The sequence below is a fragment of the Seriola lalandi genome, unplaced genomic scaffold (genome assembly GCF_002814215.2).
Source record: "Seriola lalandi dorsalis isolate HSWRI2012SDOR001 ecotype SW California unplaced genomic scaffold, Sedor1 jcf7180002054409, whole genome shotgun sequence".
NCBI classification, from domain to species: Eukaryota; Metazoa; Chordata; class Actinopteri; order Carangiformes; family Carangidae; genus Seriola; species Seriola lalandi.
The window spans coordinates 304,588-331,015 of NW_019524962.1; the positions used below are offsets into that span (position 1 = coordinate 304,588).

At 41.8% G+C, this 26,428-nt stretch overlaps 1 protein-coding gene across 2 annotated transcripts in view; it reads left to right on the plus strand.

The window, feature by feature from the left end:
* LOC111657673 (plexin-B2-like) overlaps positions 1-26,428 on the plus strand; it is a 173,682-nt gene that overhangs the window by 124,729 nt on the left and 22,525 nt on the right. For both annotated transcript variants that reach the window (XM_023409950.2, XM_087175041.1), the window contains 20 exons: positions 1,194-1,711; positions 2,421-2,747; positions 3,051-3,189; positions 4,376-4,524; positions 4,653-4,832; positions 5,273-5,407; positions 6,198-6,298; positions 7,195-7,321; positions 11,007-11,172; positions 11,771-11,882; positions 11,974-12,085; positions 12,176-12,277; positions 12,361-12,456; positions 14,581-14,668; positions 14,919-15,082; positions 18,481-18,629; positions 19,527-19,662; positions 24,199-24,335; positions 24,438-24,620; positions 25,272-25,383. In XM_023409950.2, coding sequence (XP_023265718.1) covers positions 1,196-1,711; positions 2,421-2,747; positions 3,051-3,189; positions 4,376-4,524; positions 4,653-4,832; positions 5,273-5,407; positions 6,198-6,298; positions 7,195-7,321; positions 11,007-11,172; positions 11,771-11,882; positions 11,974-12,085; positions 12,176-12,277; positions 12,361-12,456; positions 14,581-14,668; positions 14,919-15,082; positions 18,481-18,629; positions 19,527-19,662; positions 24,199-24,335; positions 24,438-24,620; positions 25,272-25,383 — 3,231 coding nt within the window. In that variant the 5' untranslated portion in view covers positions 1,194-1,195. The remainder of the gene's footprint in view (positions 1-1,193; positions 1,712-2,420; positions 2,748-3,050; positions 3,190-4,375; positions 4,525-4,652; positions 4,833-5,272; positions 5,408-6,197; positions 6,299-7,194; positions 7,322-11,006; positions 11,173-11,770; positions 11,883-11,973; positions 12,086-12,175; positions 12,278-12,360; positions 12,457-14,580; positions 14,669-14,918; positions 15,083-18,480; positions 18,630-19,526; positions 19,663-24,198; positions 24,336-24,437; positions 24,621-25,271; positions 25,384-26,428) is intronic.

Genomic DNA, 26,428 nt, shown 5'->3' on the forward strand with positions numbered 1-26,428 from the left:
CAACTGAAAGCTCCAGAACAGCTGATAGCAGTTAATGGAATCTCGTGGTGAAATTATTCTACGCAGCCGGAGGAGTCGATCGATACAGAGTGATCAGAAAATTCGAAAATCAAATCTTTGTTTTCACCCGAAAACATTTACTCATCATTGACCATTTTCATTGGTTGCCAGGTTCTTGGAGGCGTGGCCACTTTGACAATGATTCGTTTTAGTGGAGAGTTTCACACAAGGGGGGAAAACTAAACAACAACGAAAACATTTAATTAATGGAGCAAATAACAAATGGATTATTGTTTATTTCCACAATAATGATAGTTGAGCAAGAACTTTAAGTTTCATTAATAGAAACCTGATAATGTCTAATAGATACTGGTTTATAATTGTAAAAGTTTTAATGTGGGCCTCAGAGGGTTAACTTACTCAAATATATATATATTTTTAATATCTTTATATATATAATATATATATCACTCAACGTGATAAACAAACACAGTTTTTGTTTTTTGTTTTTTGTTTTTTAGCCCTGAGCTGCGTCTGCAGGTTTTAATTTCAGGCTGAAAACTGCAAAAACGCCCGAGGCTGTTTACAGAGCGGCCCGGTCCAACGTTTTTCAGGGTTGAAGAAGTCATAACCTCAGAGGCTGTTTACAGGTTTCCATCAGCCTCTCCCATCTGACATATAGAGACAGGGCAGAAAGAAAAAAAACAATGTAAGAGAATCAACTTGAAACAATAAGTTCAAGGAAGTGTCACAATAAAAGACCTACAAAGTGAAAACAGGCAAAGACATAATCCACACAATATACATGGCTTACTGTGCAGCACTTGCTTTGGAGCTATGCTGTGTGTGTGAAGAGTTACAAATGCAAAACTAATGTTGACAAAAGAGTGTGTGTGTGTGTGTGTTGTGTGTTATCGAGTGTGATGGCTGATGGGATTGAGGAATTTCTGGCTCTGTTGCTCTCGAAGCTCGGGGCCCAAACACATGACGAAGGGGCCCGGGGCTCGCTCTGCTGGAGACTAGATAACTTTTGTTTTTTGGACGGGGTTGATTGGACAAAAGAAGCATTTTTGAAGAAGTTGTTACAGGAGTTTTCGCAGTTTTCTGATATTAAATCAATTGAAAAAATAATTAAGATTTAACTGATATATTGAGAAATGACAGAAGGTGTTTCCTCTGTTTTTTCCCACCAGACATGATGGAGCGGTGGTGGGCGTGGCAGTTGGCCCTGGTCACCCTGGCAACCATTTACCTCAGCCCCTCCCACGGCCAAAACGCCGAGTTCCTCTCTGACACCCTGATCAACAACGTGGTGGCCAACCCTCGTACGGGCCGGCTGTACGTCGGCGCCGTCAACGCCCTCTACCAGCTGAACCCCAACCTGGAGGTCGAGTCCCGCACCGAGACGGGGCCCAAGCGAGACAACAGGCAGTGCACGCCGCCCGTCACCGACGCCTGCGAGGAGGCCACGGACACCAACAACCACAACAAGCTGCTGCTGGTCCACGAGGCCAAGGACGTGCTGGTGGTGTGCGGCAGCGTCTTCAGGGGCATCTGCTCCCTGAGGAACCTGAGCAACGTGGAGGAGCTGCTCTACTTCAGCGACACCAAGGGGGAGAAGTCGTACGTGGCGAGCGCCGAGGAGAGCGTCTCCGTGGTGGGGGTGATGTCTTACTTCACCAAGGATAGAGACAACTTCACTGTGTTCCTGGTGAGGAGGGAAAACACACACACACACACACTCAATTCAGATTGCTTCATTTTGTTTCCTGAGGTAAATAAAATGAATATGAATGATCACCTCCATCTGTGATATTGTGTGAACAAACACAATAAAACTGCAATTTGTAGAGAACGGAGAAATTAAATTGGGAGCCATATGGGGGATGAGAACTCTTGACATTCGTCCCGAAATTTCTTCCCACAGAGTCAGTGAATAACAAGATTTTGCTGCATACAGCTGCTGCTCTGATGCCATGTTGATGCGTAAACCTTCCTGCAGGGGGAGCAGCCAGGACCCTAGAGGGACTTTTGTAGTTTAAAGGAACATTATAACGTTTTTTTTGCTGACTTACTCAGTCAGTCCGATGTCAATAAGTCTTGAGTGAGTTGAGTTTTGAAAGTCAAGTCCAAAGTCGCGTGGTTCTAGGATTGCCGAGTCGGTTGCACCAGATTCAAATATCTCAAAAACTATTTGGTGGGTTGCCATGAAATTGGTTGCGTATATTAACCGGTTCCCCTGCAGCGTATCCGAATCACTTCGGTGATCCTTTTGGAGAGAAAGACCAATGTTAACTCTTGTATGCATGATGTCTTTTCTTTTACTGTTAGCATGCTAACTAGCTAGCCCCGGCCTGTCTCGTCACTTTCATTAATCTTTTCATCTAACTTACGGTCTAAATGTCTCTTCACCTATGTAGGTTGGTAAGGGGTACGGCAGCCATGACAGCACCAAGCTGATCTCCACGCGCATCCTCGAGGACTACAGCGACTGGGTGGTCTTCGACAGCATCATCGAGGCCTCGGCGGTCCAGGCCAACCCATTTTTCCTGCGGTACCTCCACGACTTCCGCTTCGCCTTCAAAGACAACGGCTTCGTGTACTTCCTGTTCTCGCGCACGCTCGGCGTGCAGGACACCAAGAATTTCACCTTCATCTCCCGGATGTGCGAAGACGACCAGGGTTATTACTCGTACACCGAGCTGCAGCTCAACTGCAGCGCCACCAACACGTACAACAAAGCTCAGGTAATGATGTTGCACTCCTTTGGGCTGTCAGCGTTTTTATTAAAAGGGCAGCAGTGACTCGGAAAAACACATTTGGACATTTTACGTTTGGATGAGTTTGTCTTAAATTGGCACCTTTTTGAGAACACCTGGGTCCTGACCCCTGAAAAATTTGATAAATTGGATTTAACATGGTCTTGAACTTGAAATAGCTTCAATTTATAAGGTCTCCACTCTGACCGTGCCTTTGTTACATCAGATAAATACACATTTTCAGAGTGAATACCTAATATTCAGTGTTTTTATCTCCTCCTCGTCTCCCAGGCTGCTTATGTAGCAGCACCAGGTGAAGCTTTGGCTCAGAATATGACTAAATCCGGCCTGTATGGACCCGTCTCAGCCTCTGACAAGGTGCTGTTTGTCACCTTCACCTCTGATGAAGACCCGACTACTTCGGCCATGTGTAGGTGTCACCTCAATGCTTCAAAACACATGTTCCTGACTTTGCAGAAGGTCCAAACATTTAAATGAAATTCTGGCATTAAACAAGGAAAGATGAGGGTTTAGACGTTATTTTTTCCGCAGATGATTTTGTTCAGCACAAATCTGTATTGAAATCTTAAGTTTGAAGTTTGTTTTCGACCTGGGAAATAGCAGCTGAGAAACCAAACTCACCACAAGGTTTATTAAATGGCTCTTCTGGAGCTTTTGATCATCTCTAATGATCTTAATCAACAGACGGAGCATCTTTTCAAAGTGCATTCTTGATCTTAAACCTCTGCTTTTAAGCCAACGTGGATGAAACATGAACAGAACAGAACATCTTCATTTATGGATGAACTCCATCGGGCTGTGAAGATCATGTTATGCAACCGAAAGCTCCAGAACCTATGAAATTGAAATTATTCTACTCAACCAGAGGAATTTATCAATTCAGAGCGATCAGAAAGTTAGAAAATCAAATCTGTTTTCACCAAAAACATTTAGTCATCAGTGACTGTTTTCATTGGTCGCCAGATTCTTAGAGGCGTGGCCAATTTGACGATAATAGTGGAAAGTTTTGCAAGTGTAACCTAATCAGGATTAGAGCTGAACCAATCGGTTCAGTGGTTCTCAAAGTGGGTTTTTTGGGGGTTTGAAGACTCTAGGAAACTGTGATGTTCATTTTTTTGACAGCTAATCGATTAACTGAGAAAATAATCAGCGAGATTAATCGATAATGGAAACAATTGTCAGTTGCAGCCCTACTCAGGATGTACACATGTATTTCTGAGTTCCCTGCAGTATATGTAGTGCTGCGGCAGTGTGGTCAATTTAAATAGCTGAGGCATAAATCTTTAAATCCCTTTATATTTTTGCATTATTCATTCTCATGCAAATCCCCAGTATTCCCAAGTTTTAGGCGGTCACCACAAATCAGCATAATTGTGTAGCACATTTTCTTTTATCAGAATAACAGTAGAAATAATGAGGAGTTTTCAGACTCGGCTGTGTCTAAGTGCTGTGTTCGGGCTTTGTGGTTTTTGAGGTTTCATTGTTTGGCTTGTCAGTAAACATGGACTCAGATGTGTCGTTTTTCATGTGTGTTAAATAGAGCAGAGGAAACAGTAGGAAACAGGTACCGACAGTGTTTTTGCTCCTGTTTGCAGGTATGTACCCTCTGCGCTCTATTAATAAGAGGCTGGTGGAGATAATAGGAGCCTGTTACAGCAACAACGGCATCATTAACGAGAAGTCTGCTGTCTACTCGCCTTACTCCTCCAAGTCTGAAGAGCTGTGCGGCAGCAGCAGTAATCAGGTGAGTGTCAGAGATGAAGAGAGACTGAAAATACAAAGAGATGAATATTGTACGAGTCAATAGTTTTATTTATTATTTCATATTAATATTAATGTTTCACTATTATAATCTCCATTCTGCTCCATCAGAATGACATGGCCATCAAATACAAATGCGGAGCCGAGTTCCTGCCTTCCCCGATGGCCAGCAAGGCCGAGTTCGCCTTAACATCGGATCCCTCGTTGGTGCGTAAGGGTCACATGACGGCTGTGGCCGTGGCCGTGGAGATGGGGCACGCTGTGGCGTTCCTGGGCACCGCCACCGGAGAGGTAACAGCCGCCCAGCTGATGCTTCTATCAAACATACAGTTCAACGAATGTGGACAATAAAGTTTCCAATGTTAGATAAATAATAAACAGATATTTAGATGAAGGAAATTTCCGAACGATTTAAACTCAACACAGGTAAATAAACTCAAAACTTTCTCCATATAATAAACACACAATTACATAATTTTTCTAGCAAGGTTTAGGAATTTTTTTAGGAAAATTTAAAGCTGCATCATAGAAGATTTGTCTATAATTATTCATTCGTCAGTCATGTAGCTTCTCTGTAAAGAATATCACATGACGTATCAAACATTTAGAACATAGTTTCCTCATTAAATTTGTGTCCAGCAGGAACAATAATGTGACATGTGACACGTAGTATGTGCAGGTCGTAGTCTGAATTTAAATGCGTGTTCATGCAGTTCTTGCGTCTCCTGCAGGTGCTGAAGGTGCATCTGTCGGCACATCCCGAGGTGTACGGGCGAGCGCCGGGCGACGTCACAGGAGACAAGGTCAACAAGAACCTGTTGTTCGATTCCAGCCTCCGACACCTGTACATCACCACAGAGAAAAAGGTCAGACTGAACGACGACTGATTGATTGTTCTTTTTTTATTTTTTATTTTTTATTAAGTCCATTTCTCTCTCACACCTCGGTGTCGCCACATGAAGAAGGTCACGGACTCAGACTTCTACTTTTTCATTTTCATCCATCAGGTCATGGATTTAATGAGTGTTTAATTTATTGGGTCTGTCTCATTTGATCATTTATTCATTCGTTCAACTAACACCGATACATCCGTCTACATTACCACACAGAAGTCACTCATTGATTTATTCACTCCGTTCTCCTTCTCTCCGTCCCTCTTTGTTTCCCTCTCTGCTTCTCCTCCTCATCCGTCACTCTTTCCTCTTTGTCCTTTCATCTTTCAGGCGGCCATCGTTCTCTGCCGCCACACTGGAGCTAGAAAATGATGTTATTGATTTAGAAATGAATTAATTAGAATGCACTTCAAGAGGGCAATTCACTTTAATCAAGTCAAGTGACGATACTCGAGCCTGTTCCATCTGCTGATTTAAATTTATTAGCCCGGCCTCCTCTTGTCAAGAGGGGAAAATTATTTACACAGCAGGTTGGGAGAAGTTCTCCACTAAAATACTGTCCACCCAAGACCTTCACTTTACAGGGACATTATGAAAGAGGTGAAGGAAAATGGGTTGTTCACTGAAAACTGTTAGCAGCTAATTCAGCTACTTGTAATGGCGCCAATTTGCCGAAATGTCAGCAAATAGAGGCTATAACAGGCCCTGCATGTCGTTCACTGTAACAGCTCCTTCATAATAAAAGCCTGTCCAATGTGTGCAGATCACCAAGGTTCCGGTCCAGGCCTGCCACCTGAAGACGGACTGCCAGTCCTGCGTCTCCATGAAGGATCCGTACTGTGGCTGGTGTGTCCTGGAGGGAAGGTGAGCCGCTCGCACCGTTCGTCTGAGGTTTCAACGATAATTAAGAGCGTGACCTTTGAGGGAACAGACTCTGAACTGAGGACGTATTCAGAGCTTATTAGCTGTGTTGCACCGTCCAATATTATTGACTCCTGTGGTTAACAGAGAGTTATGAGACAGCAATCAATTGTACAAATGCTTCTTTTGCATGAACTGTGTGAACGTGGGGCGACTGTGGCTCAGGAGGTGCAGCGGTTCGTCCAGTCCCCATGTCCAGATGCCAAACACTAAATTGCCCCCCATGTATCAACAGCTTGTGAATGTGTGTGTGTGTGTGTGTGTGTGTTTGTGAATGAGTGAATGTGACTTGTAATGAACAGCACTTTGAGCGCTTGATTTCTGCTCTTTACTGAGCCACCAAGGCCAAGCAATCCCAGATTATTGTTTGGATCTGGTCCAATTTCTACTAAGTCATAGATCATAGATTTTTTTTAACATCAAAATCCAAACATCATTTGCTGAGAAATGTGAAATGTCGCAATGTTGAGGAAAGTGATAAAAAAATGTTTTCCTGGATCCGCCCCTTTAACCGGATCAGCACCAATCTTCAATGGGTTCGTCACAGGCCCGTGCCTCTTCCATCCACTATGTTTGGTGCAAATCGGTTCACTACTTTTTGAACAAGTAGCCCTGCAAGTTTGCGTCAATCACCAAGTCTCATGAACTGCGCCACTGTCCGGTGTGACCGGGTCTTAACGATTTAAAAGTTTGTGGCCATGAAAGATTTTTCATTTTTTACTAAACAAACATCAAAAAAGGTGAAAGACAGAAAGAAGGAAATCTGATCTGAGTGATCTGTTTACTCCCAGTCGCTGAATCATTAGTGAAGTTGGATGTTATCACCCTCTGCTCCACAGGTGCACCAGGAAGCAGGAGTGCAGCAGGTCGAGGGAGGAGAACACCTGGCTCTGGTCGCCCAATCAGCAGTGTGTTCAGATCCGGGCCTTCGACCCGCCGAACCTCAGCTGCAGGAAGACTCAGCAGGTAGGAGAGATGTGGATGGCGGAGGCTGTGAGTGAACATGGTTAATTCTCTCTGAGGAGTGGATTCCCCCCTGAGCTAAAGATCGGTTCTTGCTGAGCTCTGCTTAATTTAAACCAGTCAGACCTCCTGGAACCCGCTCGGAGTTGGAGGGGGCTCTGTGTCTGTGTTGTCAGCAGCATTTCAAACAGCTTCTTAACCTCTGGTATGTGGACCCCCCCGGGGGCCCAGGGGACGGGAGAAAGGAATAAAGACATTTTTGATTCACAGTGACTTTATAACGTACAACTTTTGGATGTGAGCCAGATATACATTGCGTAGAATCTCCACAGTTTGTGCTGACAGTCCCTTTGAAGGGGAAACGGTGCTTCCCTGGAAACGTTCTGTCACATCTACAAGCTGCTGGATTTGAATCGGATAAGAGCAGCCAACAGTGCGAACTTCAGTAAGGTTTCAGAATAGCTCTGTTTGTCACTGCCCTCTTCACCAAGCTTTAAGTTCCCCGATCACTTAGTCAAACATCCGTCAAAAACCAACATCCTCTTCTAAACATAAGAAGAAAACCACAAGACAGAGTTGAGAAAGTCTCTGTTCCAAGGCTGAATCTTTACCCCCCGTTTACATCTGGTATCAATCTATGATCAGTATCCAGATAATAAACTATCTAATCTTCCCTTTGCATTTACACTTGATATCTTTTGTTCTTGTTATTGTTTCCATTGCAGTTTTTTTCCGCAAAATACAAGCGATTTTTTTGTTTTTTAGAAAAGTCGACAAAACACATTTGATGTTATGAGAATAAAGCTGGGTTTTCTCCTCTTGTGATATTGTTCCAATTAAAGATGGTGACTGATTTCCAGCATCTGCTAAGTGTTAGGACGATTTTATCCACCACAACGGCCATTGTAGTTTTTAATCGAAGGCGACGAACACATCTGGCGCGTGTCATGACGAACCTCTTACATCTGACAGCGGCCATGTGTCAGGGATTTTGGGGGAGATAATAGTCCGCAGTGTTTTTGGATGTTATGTGACTTAAATGTGGAAAAAGTGTTTCCGTTTCACATCGTGCGTTAAGCAGTGAGAATCAGATCTCTGTCCTCCGGAGTAAAACCTGACGTTAGTAATTTGAGGTGGCGGCAAATCACCTGTAGGTTTCAAAGATTACGTTTACGCCTTCCTCAGACTCAAACACGATGCTAGCCAGACGAGCTCCAGCCAGATGTTTTTCCTCATCTGGATAAAGCGTCAGGACACACATTTTAACACTAGGTGTAAACAGGGTGTTACAAACTTTAGTGGGATTTTTAATGAGTTTTTCTTACGTCTGGAGCAGAACCCAGGAGCACTGCGCTCTCGTCAGCTCTACAGGTTTACCTAAACCTAAAGAGCTTCACAGTCCTGAAAAGATTTGATGACACAGGTTTTACTGAAGAGTTTTCATGCTGAAAATGCTGTTTTTTTTCTCTTCACTAAAAAAATAATATTAAAACTCTATCTTATAATTTCTGCGAGGCTTAAATGATCCCAGCAACTGCATGAAAGTAAAGTTGAGCAAATTAATCTATAAAATTTCAAACTAAAATGCTGAAGCAGCCATTTTATGTAGTGAAAACTAGCGTGGTGCATTTCTCTATTTGAACCTGATGAATCAACTTTGTGAATCAATGAGGAATTGATCAGTTTGCTGCCGTAAAGACTCGTCGTCCTTCAAGATGTACAACACCACACGCCGTCTGCGGCTTTTTCCTCCCATCATGCCTCTCTGCTCGTAGCATAACAAAGACTTTACCGCTCTTAGACTTTAAAATAAAGACACACGATGTTTGTTATATTTATTTATTTATTATATTATCTAGAGTTACTGCTTTAAAGGCTCAGCAGTAAAGTTTGAACTGAGGACTGAAATGTGTTCTGTATGTAGATTGTGACATCGGTGATTGGTGATTTTTGTAACACAGTTCTCGGTCGTCCTCATCAGCCATGATGAGGCAACAAAACAACAGCGTGGATGCGTGATGATAATACTAATCAGGTCAGGTTGTAATAAACACCGTGCAAAGTAGAAGGAGGAAGGTTGAATCCTTTTATAGTGCAGCTGTAAAGACAAAGTTTGTCTGTACTTTTATATTTGTCTGATTTCAAGAGCTGGTTTCCAGTCCTTGGAAAATTTAAAGGTCCATATTTTACACTTTTACTGTGTTTTATTTTTATTTTAAAGTGTTGATCCATAAGAAGAAATATTTGTGGTTTTAAGAACCAAAAACCATCTCAGTGTAGTTTTACATCTCCTCTCTCAGGCCTCCACCTGGACTGTGGGTCCAGGTGGGCGGGGCTCGGGGCGTGGCTGAGAGCGATGACTGCTTTGTTGTGACATCACAAAGTTACAGGAAGTCCTGACGGCTCATTTTAAGGCTCAGTTTCTGAATACAGGCTGTGTGCATTTCTCTGTGGACTGAGGCTTTGATACTTTCACAGTATTAATATAGAACCTGGACCTGATCTATAATCACACTGCACATGGACAGAGACCTTTACACTGGATGGGACCTTTAAAACACAGTTGAAAATGTAAACACAATAAAAAGCCGTGATTGACCTAATAAATATAGATATAAACAGCAGAAACAGAATTAAACAGTGGTCAGCAATGTAGTTATCTCGATATTATTACAGTGAATAAATATGGAAACTGTTTTCACTGTAGTCAAGTGACTCACACTGAGCACCATTTGTTTTTGTTTTTTTCTTTTAAAGCTGTTTATTGTGTTTTTGTTTTTTTTACATTTGTGGGACAAATACTTTCATTGAGTAAACCAGATAATTAAATAACACAACGCCGGCGTTTTGCTGTCTATTTTTGGCCAGACCCCAAATCAAATCAAGTCTGGCTCAAATCCTCTGGCTCATTTAAACTTGTGTGTATAAGTATTGTATAAACTTGTTGTGTATTACAATGTGCTGCACATAGCAAAGCTGTAAAAGTCATAAACACAATCAGAAATTCTGATGTGGAAATTGAAAAATTTGCCCTTCAGCATTCATCACCTTTTTTTAATCCTTTGAGTTTGTGTTGGGGAAAAGTGAGTCGAGGTTTCTCTGAACAAAAGACTCCTTAAGTTTGACCTCAGCAAACAGCAGTATTTCTTTCGGGCCCATGTAGATGAATCTGCTGCATCTTAATTAGGGAGTTCGGGACTCTGTTGCAGCATCGCAGTTTGTGATTTTAATCTGATAAGACAGTTGGAATTTGGCTTTAGAAAAAGAAACTTTGCAGCTTTACATTCTTAAGAAGAGGAAAAGGTCTTGGGTGAATTCATTCAGGGTCTGAGAGTTACCCCGGATCAAGAAGTTAGAAATTAAAACTTCAGCAGTGAAATTAAAGTGGTAGAGGTCAGCGAGGACTAATGAGGACCTGATGTTTGCACAGCATAGTCGAATAGTAATTATTACTGCACCACACACACACACACACACACACACACACACACACACACACACACACGCATGAACACATATGATTCATCAAGGTCAGCCACTTATTCTCTCTCGCACGTTGTTGTTTCTCATTAACGCACGCACACACAAATATTGTTAGAGAGCTGCTTCATCGTTTATCATTATAATTATTGGAAATCAATCCTTTCCTTTAATCCCCACCCTCGCTCTCTTCACACCCCTCCTCCAGGTTGTCATCAGCGTCCCCACCCTCCCCAGACTGAGGCCGTCCGACTCCCTCCAGTGTGTGTTCGACACCTACGTCACCGGAGCCGTGATGAACTTCGGCGATCCGGTGCAGGTCACCTGTTCGCTGCCCAACCCCGGGGAGATCCCGCCCACCCCCGACCAGCAGGGTAGGTGGACACGTGGAGGGTTAACAGGATATATGTCATATGTTAGCAGGCAGCTTGCCCAACGTCTGCTGTAACTGTGCTCCTGTTTCATCTGTTTCATTCACTTTTTCTTATAATCCTGATTCAACTTGTTTTTTTATTTCTTCTTCTTCATCTTCATGCATTTGTATGTCTTATGTAAATCACTTTGAACTGCCTGCCTTGTTATTGGAAGGTGCTGTACAAATATACTTGCCCTGGCGTCAGTGAAATAGGAGCAACCCAACTTTAATGGTTTACTCAGAGAAGCATGAATAAAACAGACGATTTAACTGTGTTTATTTTAAATGAAAAAAACAGGTTTATGAACAAACCTTAATGGTCATTAGAAGTGTTTTCTCTACATGTTAATATGTGAATTTTATTACCTTTGGACAGAGCTAGGCTAGCTGTTCCCCCTGTTTCCATTCTTTATGCTAAGCTAAGCTAACCAGCTACTAGCTGAAGCTTCATATTTACTTACTTTATTCTGTCTCTCACTTAATCCTTGTGTGTGTGTGTGTGTGTGTGTGTGTGTGTGTGTGTGTGTGTGTGTGTGTGTGTGTGTGTGGGTGTGTAGACTATGTGTCTGTCCCAGTCAAGGTTATGGTAAACAACAAAATTGAGGTGACGTTTGGAGAGTATCACTTCTACAACTGTGCCGCCACAGTCAGGAAGAACCAAAACACACCGTAAGATACACAACACACACACACAAACACACACACTAGATATATACACACTTGTATGACACAAACACACATGGGTATTGTGTGTTTTCAGGTGTATAGCGTGTGTGACCAGTGAGTGGGGATGTCAGTGGAACGCTCAGGATCACAGCTGCAGCGACAGCAATGACGTCGTGGGTGGAGGTCACATCGTCAAACCACAACAGGTGTGTGTGTGTGTGTGTGTGTGTGTGCTGTTCACATGAAGCTAAATGAAATTAAAAGAAGATAATGTGATTATAATATTTCTGCCTCAGCCTGACAGCTGTCCTCAGTTCGAGTCTCCGGAGCCGCTGTTGATCCCCGTCGGCTTCGAGATCCCGATCGGCTTCCAGGGAAGGAACCTGGGCATCTACATGGTGAGAGGAGTCGGAGCTGTTCAATAACTGATCAATAATCATCTAAACATCATCATCATCAACAACTTCTCTCTCTCACACAGGGCCACACATTTGCCATCGGGACGGAGCTGATGAAGTACACGGAGGAGGAGGTCATGCAGGAGCAGAGGTCAAAGTTCAAATTCACAGGTTACGAGGTCAGTATGAAGGAGAGGCTAAAAAATTTACTTTAATGTGATTCAGTTGGAAAAGTTTAACGGCAACATTTAGACCATTTATCTTAAATCAAATAAATGATATTATTTGAATAGATAAAGTTAGACGCTAAGAATCACTCAATAGTAATAAAAAAGAAAGAAGAAAAACTCAAATAACCAGTGCACAGTATTAATCTAATTCAGCTACTGTTTATTTTAGGAGTCAGGTTTCTTTGTAGTTTGTATTTTTATCCTTTTAATTATAAAAATAAACTTTATTCAGTCCATAACCTTATTGCATCATATAATTAACAAATACCTCCTTATGTAATTATTATTTTTATCACTAACATTAGTCTAGTTAGTGCTAAGCTACAGTATATGTGTAATATATGTATTAATATGGCAGATTTAGAGTTAACCAAGAAGAAGAAAACCGTCCCAAAAGTGTCTCCATCACATTTACAGCAGTGGTTCCCAACCTGTGAGGCGGGGCCCACCTGTGGGCTGCGACGGTATTACAAGCGGGCCGACAATTCATTTGCAAAACAACAACAATTTGGGTGAAAAGGTGTAATTATATATAAAAATAAAAAAAAATACAACATAAATAATGTTTTTAAATGTTTTAAAATGAAATGATCTTTAAAAACATTAAAAATGTTTCTCATATTAAGGCCAGACCACTTTGTTATATATATTTGAGATTTTCAATGGGCCCTGGGTTGGAAAAGGTTGGGAACCAATGATTTACAAAGTTTTATGGAACAACAGTTTAACTATTAAGTTGAATAAATGACCGAGTGACAAATGTTAAAAAAAGAGTAGAACAAAAGTGATGAAGTAACATCACAGCAGATATTAAAAACCTTTTAAAGACATTACGTGAAGCGGCCCAGACATGATTTAGCGAAAAATAAGTAACTGTAATCGAACATCAGAAGAAACAAAGTGCTGAACAGGAAGACATTAAAATAATGATTTCAGCTGAGCAGATGAAAACAGAACCATCTGTGATTTTCTGCGAGGTGACTCATTAGTTATTTCCCCACGTCTTCACCTCAGCACCGAAATTAAATCCATTTCCTGCACTTAATAATACACTCGCTGATTCTTTTATAGCGTCCATTAGCTGTCCGCGGAACGCACAAATTTACCCAGAGCTCTCTTGTTGTTTATGTTTTGAAGTTCGACAGTGAACGCTGCCAAGCGGTATAACACAATCAGAGAGTGTATCATTAATGATAATTAGGGAATTAGTGAATCATTAGTGGTTGATTTGTGAGTAAATTGTGACTCAGAAGCTCAATTCTAGTTGTGTTTGTTTTATTTTATTTAGTGTGGTTGATGTTGAGGTCTTGTGTTGATATTTATGTTTAATCAGGTGAGTTTGATTAACGCTCGAGTTAGATTTATTTTTTTAATTTAGTCAGATTTATTCACTGTCAAACAGGCGACCACGTGTCTGCTGGCGCCCCCTACTGGCTGATCAAGCAACATAATTATTTTCACTGAGTCACTGAAGTGCAGGTAGTGATTATTAGTGTGTGTGTGTGTGTGTGTGTGTGTGTGTGTGTCAGTGACTCTGTGCTGTCTTCTTTCCTAAACACCCCTCGGTTTTTCCTCCTTTCTGCCTCCATTGATCCTCACCTCATGCTGAGTCTAAGACTGCCAATATGCAGTTAAAGAGAGTGTGTGTATATATATGTGTGTGTGTGTGTCTGTGTGTCTGTGTGTCTGTCTGTGTGTGTGCGCACTGCTGATTCCAGTCTCATTATCTCCCGTATTTGTCTCTACATTCACATTTATTTTGTTCTTCTCTCTTTCACTCATTTTCTCCTCACACACACACACACACAAACACACACACAACCAAAGCTCCCTTGATATACGGCTACAGGAACGTGTGTGTGTGTGTGTGTGTGTGTGTGTGTGTGTGTGTGTGTTCCTGAATGTGTCTTTATGTGTGTGCTGACCTTCACAGTTAGGGTAGATGCAATGTAATTTAGTGTCGAGCTACAAATAGATAGGAATGTTTTGGTATGCTATGTTAATGTAAACCTGATGGTATGTGTGTGTTTTGTGTGTGTGTGTGTGTGTGTGTGTGTGTGTGTGTGTCTACAGTTTGCCTATGACAAGCAGCAGGAGGTGAACGTATCCTTCCACATCAAAGACAGAGACACTGAGAGGAAGATTGACAGCACCCTGACAGGTTGGTGTGTCACTCATTCAAATACACACATACTTAATCTCTCTCACACACACACACACACACACACACACACACACACAATTTCCCACACATCACGATAAGGTGTGAAAGTGCAGTTAGCACAATGTTTGAGTTTCTCTCTCTGTCTTATTTCCAATTCAATTCCATCTGAATTATGTAAATGTGCGCTAACCTCTCTCCTCCTTCGTCCTCTTCCTCTTCCTCTTCCTCTCCTCCCTCCCTCCAACAGTCGTGCTGTATAACTGTTCCGTGGGAAGAGAAGACTGCAGTCTGTGTAAACACGCCGACGCCAAGTACCAGTGTGTTTGGTGCGCCGCCTCGCGCACCTGTGTTTACCGGGAACTCTGCCCGTCGCCGCAGCCCGCTCAGTGCCCCAACCCGGAGATCACTGATGTGAGTCACTGAAAAACACGAGGCCACACCCTCTTATAAATGGGCAGCGTGAAATGTGTCTGGTAGTGTGACCTTTGCACTCTATAGCCGTATACTCCAGTGACCTCACAGAGCTTAAACGCTGAAGCTCGCTTCTGTGATCTTGTTGTGTCGTTGTAGAGAGATACGAGGGGAAGCTCTGTGAAAAGCACCTTTCATGCATCCACGATATTGCATTGCATTTTCCCTCCTCAGTGTTACATAAGACCAGACAACCTTTTGACATAAATCACGACGGCTCGTCTGAAATTTATCTTCTGTAGTGAAAAAGCAAAGCGGCAAACTTCATCTAGTGGTTTCAAAGGAATTACTGAAGAGGAACTGTCAGTCTGCTGACGGCACCTCCTGAAATGTGCTGCAGTCACAGGAAATAATACAAGGAAGCAATCACATGGATGACCGAGGACGAGAATGATTTTAAATCTATCTGGGAGTGGATCAGACTGTGCAAGATAACAAGAAACAGAAAAGACTACAATTACCTACTGTAGACGGTTCGTTTTGCCCTCCGTAGTAGCGAGGAGTCAGAACGCTTTGGTCCGGTGTCGGATATTTTCTCAACTGCTGACTGATGGTCATGTTCCCCAGAGGATAAATCTTAATGTTTTTTCCTTTAGTGCCCCCATCTCGCCAAAATTCCCACTTTTTGGAAGAGTTATTTGATCGCATTTTCATGAATCTTAATATCCTCTAAGCATCATCATCAGGTCAGACTTTCCCCTCATTAACAAACATTTAGGGCTGTGAAAAACATCTTGATTAGCTACTAATGAGTTTGACTGACATGAAACTTATTGTGGATATTCATGATCTCAAGAGGATGAACTGTAATGATTTTGGTGATCCCCTGACTTTTCATTTACTGCTACAACCAACACTTTGGTTCACCCTGAGATACCTCTAAAACTACTCGTTAGATTTTCATAAAATTTGTCCCAGGTGTTCATGGTCCCCAGACGATAAATCCTGATAATATCGTGACCTCTTGATCTACTGTCTTGACCCACCATCACGTCAAAATTTCTAGTTTAACTAACATTTTGGCAGATTAAAAGGTCTTATTGATCAACATGAAACATACACTTTGGATATTCATGATCTTCAGAGGTTAAACTCTAGTAACTAACTAAGCCACAACTAGCTAGGAGCTTGACCAGACTTTAATTCACAATGGGCTATCTCAGAAACTACTGATCATATTTCCTGATCACAAATTGTGATCAGTCATTCGTGGTCCTCACAGGATGAATCACAATCACCATCAGGTCACAATTTTTTGGTCCATGCCTTAGTCTTTATTAACTACCAACTAACTGTTTTCAGTAACACAAAATTTACATTGGATATTCATTATCCCCAGAGGATACATTATAATGACCTAATTCCACTACCAGGCACAAATGTCTTGACTTTGACCAGCACTTGGTCCATGAGATATCTCAGATAAACGGGTACGATTTTAATAAAATTTGTTGCCGATATTCATGGTTGCCAGAGGATGAATCATGATAATTGCGGTGCCAGTGCCACTGTTTGGCGAAAATTTCTTGACCTTGACCAGACTTTAATCTGCAATAAGATACTACTGGTCAGATTTCCTTAAACTTTGTTCTGGATATTCTCAGTCCCCAGAGGATGAATCCTAATAATTGTTGGCACCTGAGCTTTTGTCTTGCTCTGCCATCAGATCACAATTTACCCTTAATTAACACTCTGTTGAATGACAGGGATTAACTGATATCCTGTATCAGATTAAATTCACTGTGGATATTCATGCTCTCAAGAGGATGGCCAGAGAAATATGTCTTATGAACTCACTCTAAAATGGTTCTGCTCACGTTTACTTGTATTTGTTCACCTTCGGCCGCTTTATGAAACAGTTCCCCAAGTATGACTTTTGCGTGTTTATGTGACATGGGGGATAATTAAAGGATAAATACAACCTCTCCATCTGTTTGGATAATTGTGAAATCGGCTCCGTTAGTTCTCTCTTGCGGATCGAGTCGTTTCTAAGTTTCCACATTCATTTTAACACATCGTCGTCTTCTATAGATTGAATCCTACATTTTCCAAAATCCATACAGCTTTTCACAAACAGACAATTTCTCCGTCAATTGTCCCTTCTCTTCGGTTTAACATCACTCATATTGTATTCACAGTTGGTCCCCTTTGGCCTGCACGACTTCAATATGTTTCCTATTTTCTCTGGAACATCAGTCATTTGTTTCAAGCCCCGTCTCGATTTCCTTTGGGCAGCGGCTGATTAGGTCAAGAGTTGTTAGTTGTTACTCATCAACATTTGAGCTTGTTGTGGAGGGCTTTTAACTCACAAGGGGAAAAGAAACATTAAATAGATGGAACAACTGAAATTACTTTCACTCCTCATGTGGCCACATCAGACCGAAGCTAAATTGTGGCGGATAAGTTCAGCCTCCCTCCCTGAAAAATCCATCTTCTGGATGGTGCATACTGTACGGCTTGAACATCATTTGTCTCCATGGGATGTTTTAATGAATATTGTTCCACCGATGTCACAGGATGCAGAATGAAGACATTGTACTGTTATAACTTAGATAAACTTAGACTCAGACAGCCACATCTGATATCATGATAATAAATGCAGCCCTGATTTGATGCATGTTGGGTGTTCGAAAGGATTTTGAACATGTACGTTTTTGGCAACACTTTATTTTAAAGGTTTAGTATTTTCCAGCTAATTCCATAGAAACAGTTCTTGAAAAAAGAACATAAAGATTTAGCTGGAAAATACAGATAATAAAAAGAAAATCCAACGCAATTTGATGCTAATTATAAGGGAAATGGAGCAAGTATTAGCTGCTACAGTTATTAAGTAGCCATTTGTTATATTCAATTTTTTAAAGTAAAAAATAAGTGTGAAAAATAAATCATAAACAGCAGTTTCCTGGAAAGACAAAGAGAAATATAATTATTGATTAGATTGAAAAATGTGTCACACTGAGTCATTTTATTTGACGGCAGTAAGTAGAAATATGTTTGTAAGATGGTGAAATTTTATAACCTGGAGTTTATTTCATTTGATGATCATCATCAGTTTGAAATGCAAAACTAAGGATTTTCAACTGCTGCTGAAAATTAGAGGAAAACATGTGATATTCAGCATTAATGCAAATTAACTGAATATTTACCAACAGATCTGCTTGTAGGCAGCTCCCCAAGAATTACCTGATGGATATTTATGTCTGTTTATGAACTAAAAACGTATTATATAACAAGCAGGTACTTAAAATAACTGAAGGCAGCTAACTGACTTAAGACTTTACTTTAATCTTCTGTATGAGGCTGAACGTCGTTCTCCTGTCTTCTCTCTCCGCCTGCAGATCATCCCTCGCTTCGGTCCTCTGAACGGTCGGATCTCCGTGACCATCAAAGGCTCCAACATGGGAATAAAGAAGGAAGACATCAAGAAGATCACGGTGGCCGGAGTGGACTGCGTTCACCAGCAGGACAGATACTCCGTCTCCACCAGGTAACCCACCGGCAGCTGCATTAACATGCGGACAGGAGCGCTGCTGCTGTCCGTGCACGTTAAGGTCTTATGCAGGTGAAGTTGCTTACACGAACCTCTGGCAGCCATTAATTAATTACTGCAGGAAACTGAATATTCCTGTGTAAGTGCAAAAACCCTGAAGTGAAATCTTCAGATTTGCATATGAAAGTGAGCAGATGACTGTACCTGCCTCGCTGTGTTAAGACGGGATCTCTTCTTGTACACGAACCTTTTAACATCAAACACCTTCAAGTTTCCATATTAAAATGAGAAGATTAATGATCACGGGGATGTGATGTTGATGAGGTTTTATGGAGGACTGGACGACGGTGCTCAGTACACGTTCTCCAGGCTTTATGTGGAGCCGTTTCCTTTATCTACACTGTGTTTTATGTGAGTTTATGTGGTGGGTTTTGGCAGATACTGTGTGTGTGTTTTATGGGACGGAAACTCACCTTCAAGGACGGTTTCAGCTGAAGTGAAGAAAAACACGGTTTTGATATTAGAAACGGGACATCTGGGTACTAGCTTTCTCCAGAACTTTCAACCGTGTCTTACGGCCGGACTCATTGGATGAAATTTGCTCAGGAAGACTGTGACAGGTGGTTAAAAGCTCCAGAAAACACGAGTCAATGGACCTTATAATAGCCCCTAAGATTGCTGCAAGTAGAGCAGCAACCATTAGTTGATTAACTGATTATAAAATGAACGAGTTTCCTGGGTATTTTTAACTCCTGGTTGCACAGAACGAGACATTTGAAGACGAAATTCGATTATTTGACAAAGCAATCGTCACATTAATCGATCAATGAGAAAAATCCTCAGTGAGTCGTTCTCTGTTGTTTGACGCCCCTCCCTCTCCTTGTGTGTTCACAGCGTGGTGTGCGAGATCGGCCCGGCGAGGCGAGTTCCTCCGTTCGACCTCCCGGTTGAACCGACCAACAGAGGAGCGGTGCAGGTAGAGGTGGAGGGAGGGAGGAGCGGCACGTCGCAGGTCATCTTCACCTACCGGGTACGTTTGAAGTTCTTGACAGACGTTTGGAAACGCTGCTGATTCTGGGGGGTCGGCCTTTAATAACATGAAGCTGGTCACAATCTTTTCTTTTCTTCGCTGAACTCACTGAAACTCACCTTTTAGATTTAAGCTCACCACCATAATAGTTGTGAACCACCTGTGACATTTGGTTCACGGTACATATTCGATCAGCCTTGTATATTTTCTCTTGCTCAGACTCAGTCCCAGCAGATTATTAACAGAAACGGGGCAAGAAAACTTGATCAGGACGTCCCCACAAATGACATTTTCGTGACTGTATTTCCGTGCTAAAAAGCATTTAAACCTAATTTTACTCACATTTTTCCACTTAGTTGAGCCTGCAAATCACAAAATCAGCAGGGATGCATGTCCACTCTTGTATTAAAGGCACAGTACAGAGTTTTTCACTGGTGACATTATGCAGCAATGTTTTGTTTGTGTTACGCACACGTCATGACGTCATGAAGTGTTTTCGGTACAACACAAGTTTAGCATTAAAATATACATCCTGTCTGCTTTACTAAACACAGATGTGTCCAGATGTGCTGGTTCCTCGTTCACACACTAGTTTGATCACATTCTCGGACTCTCTTTCATCAGAAATAGTGGTTTTGTTTCTTGATTTTCTTTTTTTTTGTTTCTTTAAAACATCCAGGTTCAGCTGCAGGAAGCTTTTAAAAGTTGTGAAACCTGCAGACGGCGAAAAAATACACACCGCATCAAAGGTTCTGTGGCAATACAGAACATTGTGTGACACAGCTACTTCAAACCTGGGAGATCAAATCCCACGAACATTAAAAGCTTTTATAACAAAGTGAAAGCAGCGCGGCCCTCTCTCTCTTCTCTCTCTTCTCTCTCTTCTCTCTCTTCTCTCTCTCTCTCTCTAGTGCCGGCGAATCTTCCTCCCTGAAGAAGCAGCAATGCGTAAAAATATCCCTCGCATACAAATTCACCGCTGCACGAAACTGTTGAACTTCTCTTCCCACGTATCACGACCAGAGAGACAAATATGATCAACAGGCTCTGATGTTTTAGTGTTGTTCCTCACTTCACATATATTTTGTTTTTATTGAGCTGACAAAAGGCTAATTAAAGCAAACTGCTGCGACCAGAATGACTAATTTACCTCAGCCAGCTCTGTCTCTGTCTAAACTCTCACATTCACATCGGGAATTAAACTTTGAGTTTGAGATGATTTGTTTGTCTCACCGTCAGATTTCCGCCTCTCAGACGAGAGGATTTGTTGCTTCTCCGTGACGTGTGCGAGTATAAACGGAATATTTAGGGGTTCGGACCGTTGGTCAGATAAAATAATGGATATAAAAATGAATTTTTTACTATTTTCTGATGTTTTATGGCTCAATGAATCAGTTAATTAGGAGAATAATAAACAGGTTAATCAACAATGAAAATGTTCGCAGCCCCAGAGAAAAGATAATATATCCATCCATCATCCATCCTTCCTTCCTTCCTTTCTTCCTTCCTTCCTTCCTTCCTTCCTATCCTTCCTTCCATCCTTCCTTCCTTCCTTCCATCCATTTTTCCTTCCTTCCTTCCATCCATCTATCCTTCCTTCCTTCCATCCTTCCTTCCATCCTTCCTTCCTTCCTTCATTCCATCCATCCATTATCCTTCCATCCTTCCTTCCATCCTTTCATTCATCCTTCCATCCATCCTTCCATCCATCCTTCCTTCCTTCCTTCCATCCATTTTTCCTTCCTTCCTTCCATCCATCTATCCTTCCTTCCTTCCATCCTTCCTTTTATCCTTCCTTCCATCCTTCCTTCCTTCCATCCTTCCTTCCATCCATTTTTCCATCCTTCCTTCCTTCCATCCAGATCTGAGTATTTCTCTACAACATTAAACATGTGTGTCTGAATAAGCAGCAGGAAGTGAAAAAAATGTAAAACAATGTTCAAACTTTTCACAATAAGAGGTTGATTGAAGAAAAACAAAAGGATTATCAGGCTCTTTAAAGCCGAATGTTGACGTCAGTGTTGCAGCAAACGAGCGTAACGAGCTAAGTATTAAAAGTTAGTCTCACGGTGGTCGGACATTAATGAACTGTTGAAACCGAAACAATGAGCTGAAAGATGCTAAGCGACACCTCGTCACTTTACACACTGATATTAGACGATTGATTAGTGCAGCTGATGAAGGTTGAATTTCCTCCGGTTGTTTATCTTCCGCTGAGTCTCGGGGTCTGAGCTTCTGTTTCTCTGCCGGAGCCAAAAATATAGAACTGTCTGTTATTTCTCTGACTCACAGACCAAATGTATTTCAGTAAGTGTTGCCTCCTGCGCCACTGTTTTTGTTTGCGTGTAACTTCCAGCCAGGCGGAGTTGTTATGAGTTTGTCTCTCTTTGGGGATATTTATTCTTGTGTTTGTGGCTCTCTCTGCCAGAACAGCAAGAACAAATCTGAAACGCCAACAAACCAAATGCTCCGCTACGTCTCAGCAGCTGCACACCACACACACTCGTGTTACTCTTGATTTAGAAAACATTGTTGTGCTTCTTCACTTTGGATTCATATTTACACCTTTTTTTATTTTATTTTATTTTATTTATTTATTTTTTCTCCTCACACAAATAACTTTCACCAACTGTGCTCGACTGCTGTGTCTTAATTCGGAAGACAGATTGACTTCTTAAATGTCGAAGCTGCTTTATCCCCCGTTGTAGCCGAGAATTAATATCCCCTCTTGTTTTGTTTGTCGTGCTGTCAGTGCAGTACAAAACCTACCAGTACAAACAGGAAACCGACCAGCTGGTGTGTTTCAGCAGCTGCCGTCTCCTTTATCAATATTCTTCAAACACACAAGTTGATAAAACTCCCCCACGGTGAAGCTCTTACAGTGACACCGACTTTTTCTCTGTCGTGTTGTTTTGGAGCTGCAGCGCCACGGAGCAGAGTTATTTAGCTTTAGAAATTAAAGAAATATATATTTTGGATTTGATGTGATCAAAGCGTTTTCGTACCTGCAGGACAGCAGCTGGAATATAATGAACTCCACTCGCTTAAAGTTTAATGTTCTCATTTAAATTTTCTCTTTGTTTGTGTTTGTCTGTTTCCAACGTTCGGTTTGACTGATCTCAGGTTTTTTGTTTTGTTTTGTTTTGTTTTGTTCTTGAAATGTCTCCTGAGCAACGTCACAGGCTGTAATGGACAAAATAGAAACTAATTAGAAAGCTGTAATTAAAAGTCCATGTTTTGCACATTTACTGTGTTTTATTCAGTGTTGATCCATAAAAGATTTATTTGTGGTTTTAAGAACCAAAAACCATCTCCTCTCTCAGGCTCTGGTAACAACAGGTCAGGGAGCCAATCAGAAGGGAGGAGGCTCTGAGCTTCTCCTCTGATTGGCTGATTGTTTTCCGAGTGATCCAATAAAAATACAGCAGATTTCAGGTAAACACTCCACAGATCCTGTAAGCCTGGAGGGAGCGAATCCATGTGGGCGTGGCTCAGAGCCGCGACTGCTTTGATGTGACATCACAAAGTTACAGGAAGTCCTGACGGCTGGTTTTAAGGCTCAGTTTCTGAATACAGGCTGTGTGCATTTCTCTGTGGACTGAGGCTTTGATACTTTCACAGTATTAATATAGAAGCTAGACCTGATCTATAATCACACTACACATGGACAGAGACCTTTAGACTGTATGGGACCTTTAAGTAAAGATTAGTGGAGTGGATGTTGAGGCGCCACCTGAAGCTCTGAGCTCAGGGTAAAACACCTTTTATCAAAGGTGGTGCCAACATGGACCTGGGTGTTAAAACTGTTTTAACCAACTATTCAACCGAATCTGCAGTAGAAAGTGTGAAATTAATGTGCGTTTACTTGTAGTACTGTTGGTTGGTTTGTGGAGATAAACAGCTGTTGGCAGAAGCAGAGGTTTCCTCATCCCTCCACTCAGATCTGAGGATGTCGCCTCTTCAGCGGACGTTTGAGTCTCACGCTCGGTGTACGACATGATTTATTCCTCGACTGTTTCCGTTGCGCTTCGTCACATCTTGTTTTTATCGATACACAAACCTCTCCACCTCAGACCGGCGTAAAAAGCTGTTTGTGATATTGTGATGATTTTTCTCTGCGTTTTTCTCGTTCTGCTCTTTTATGCACAAAATTGAAAATGATTCACATCAATTTCATACTCATCAAACCTTCACAGACCTCTCATGCACTTTGGACGGGGGCCACCGTCATCCTGTCTTTACGTCCTGCTCAAACTCCAGAGTCGACTCTAATTTACTGTGTAGCAGGTTTTTTTTGTTTCCTCTCCCTCATAGAAAGTGTCTCTGTGCACCTGAATCAAAGGGTCTGAATCAAATAAAACATAATAAAGGGAGAGAAAATGAGGAAAAACACAGAGAAGGAAAGTGCAGTGAAAAGTTAATGTACCCCTGCCCCTCCTTTGTGTTTTTTATTTTTACAAACTGCTTGTTAAACTTCAGAGGAAATGAAAACAAGGCCGCTGTCAAACAGCTGATTTATAATGTTTCCTTCTCCAGGATCCCAAACCACAATCCGTCGACCCGGTGAGGGGTCCGGCCGTTGGAGGGACCGTGATCACCATCCGTGGAGAAGACCTGGACACGGCGACCAAAGACGACGTCGCCGTCACTGTGGGCGGCGTCCCCTGTGAAGTGTAAGCAACGGCTGTTCACAGCGCCTCATACCGCATTTCACCTTATGTCTTCTGAAGAGACATTAACTGTCTGTGTCGGCGGTCTTCCTCCCTCCTCTTCAGACTGTCGTTCGGGTCACAGATCACCTGTAAGACCGGCAAGTACCGGGGGCAGAAGGTGCCCTCGGACTGGTTAACACTGACGGTGAGATACGGGAGAAACACCACCAAAGACGTGGCGGGAGCGTACCAGTACTCTGAGAACCCCAAGATCACAGACTACTACCCCAAAGCCAGCTTCATGTGGTGAGTGTGATTTTAAGTAGGTGGAGATACTGGTGTAAATATCCACGTCTGCGTCGGTAGCGTGGTGTCGTCACAGCGTCCTCGGGTTCGGGTGTTTGTAGGTCTGGTAAAGATTTGATGTTTGGTGTGTAGGAGAAAGAGAACCTTTATAACAGTGGCGTTCGCTTTCACAACGGGGCCGGGGGACGACGGCCCCAGATGGTCGTAATGGGAAAAGCTCAGGAGATGCTCAGTAAAGCATAAATGTCGATTGCCCAAGTCACACTGCTATTTTCTCAGGTGCAATATATTTATTTATTATTTATTATTGTGGAATATAATAAATACTCGACTTATATCTGTAAGTTTTCTGTGTGTGTCAGCTGATCTACTACTGACCCCGATCTCAGCATATGAGACTTAAGTTCACATCGTCATCGGCTCCCTGTAAATATAACACAGTAACTGATTATGAGTGATTATCAGCTGATCACAGATATATTGATATGATCATATAAATCAGTTTTAAGTAGCAAGTAACTTCAGTGAAGGAAGAAAACATTTTTAAAAAAACAAACGTGGAAGAAAAGTAAAATCTCCCTAATAAATGTACTGTATTTAAATTCATTTCCGTGTGTGTGTGTGTGTGTGTGTGTGTGTGTGTGTGTATAGCGGCGGTCGAAAGATTGTGGTGGTGGGAAATGGTTTTGACCTGATCCAGAGAGCCACGATGAAAGTTCTGCCCTCTGCTGACGAGTTCTCACAGGCCACTGCTCCGGTAGAGGTGAGTGTGTTTGTTTGTGTGTGTGTGTGTGTGTGTGTGTGTGTGTGTGTGTGCGTGTGTGTGTGTGTGTGTGCGTGTGCGCTGCTGCGGCAGCAGATTGATGGAGTTTGCTGGTTCTTTATTTTAAAGTGCTACTTCATTTCCTCTCTGTTTCTCAGCTTCAGTTCTCTGCACAAAGTTTGTTTTTCCTCTTTCTCCACTTTTTATTTATCGTTCATACAAATCTATTTTTCTCTCTCTCTTCTCAGCTCAAGTTTTTCCTCTTTCCACTTTCTTTCTCTCCACCCTTTGTCTTGTCCTCGATATTTTTCATATACCATTGGTTTGTCTTTAACACTAAAACTGGTGCATTTAATGCGTTAGAAAACATCAAGGCGGTGAATGCTGTTTCACTGTGTTTTTTTACATATGAAAACAAATCAAATTAATTGGCTGCAGCTCAGATAGTTGTAAAGAAATGTGTAAATAAAACCATTGATAAGTTGTAGCGAGGAAATGAGGAAAACAACCATCGTCTTAAAAGAAAATCAAACGTATCGTCAGAAATGTTTCTTAAAATGTTTCATAGTTTGACACCTTCACTGTGGCGTCGTCTCAGAGCTCAAAAAATCTGATTATTTCATTTTATTACATGTTATTAATAATTTAAATAAAAATAATTACTACAAAACATGAAAAGTTTACACTTGAATGGTTGTAAATTCATAAAATGAACAATTAACTTTGAAAAATGTGAAGTATTCAACATTTTCCTTCTTTTTTGTTTTTTGCTTTGCTTAAATTTTAGACAAAAAATCTTTGTATCCGAGCGACTGGTCTCTTCAGAATCAGTTGTTCAGATCAATAAGCCGACAGTAATTGAAGCCACATAATATCAGGTGGACGCACTCTGACAGGACCGAGGCAAATTTTAATAAAAGCACAATATCGACTGGATGCAGCCGCAACTCGACGGAGCGACAGAGTCTCGAAGGAAGGATTCACTGCAGGGGAGAGGAGGGGAAGTCGCTTCATCAGACGCTGCCGTCCAAAGCGGGCGGGGGGG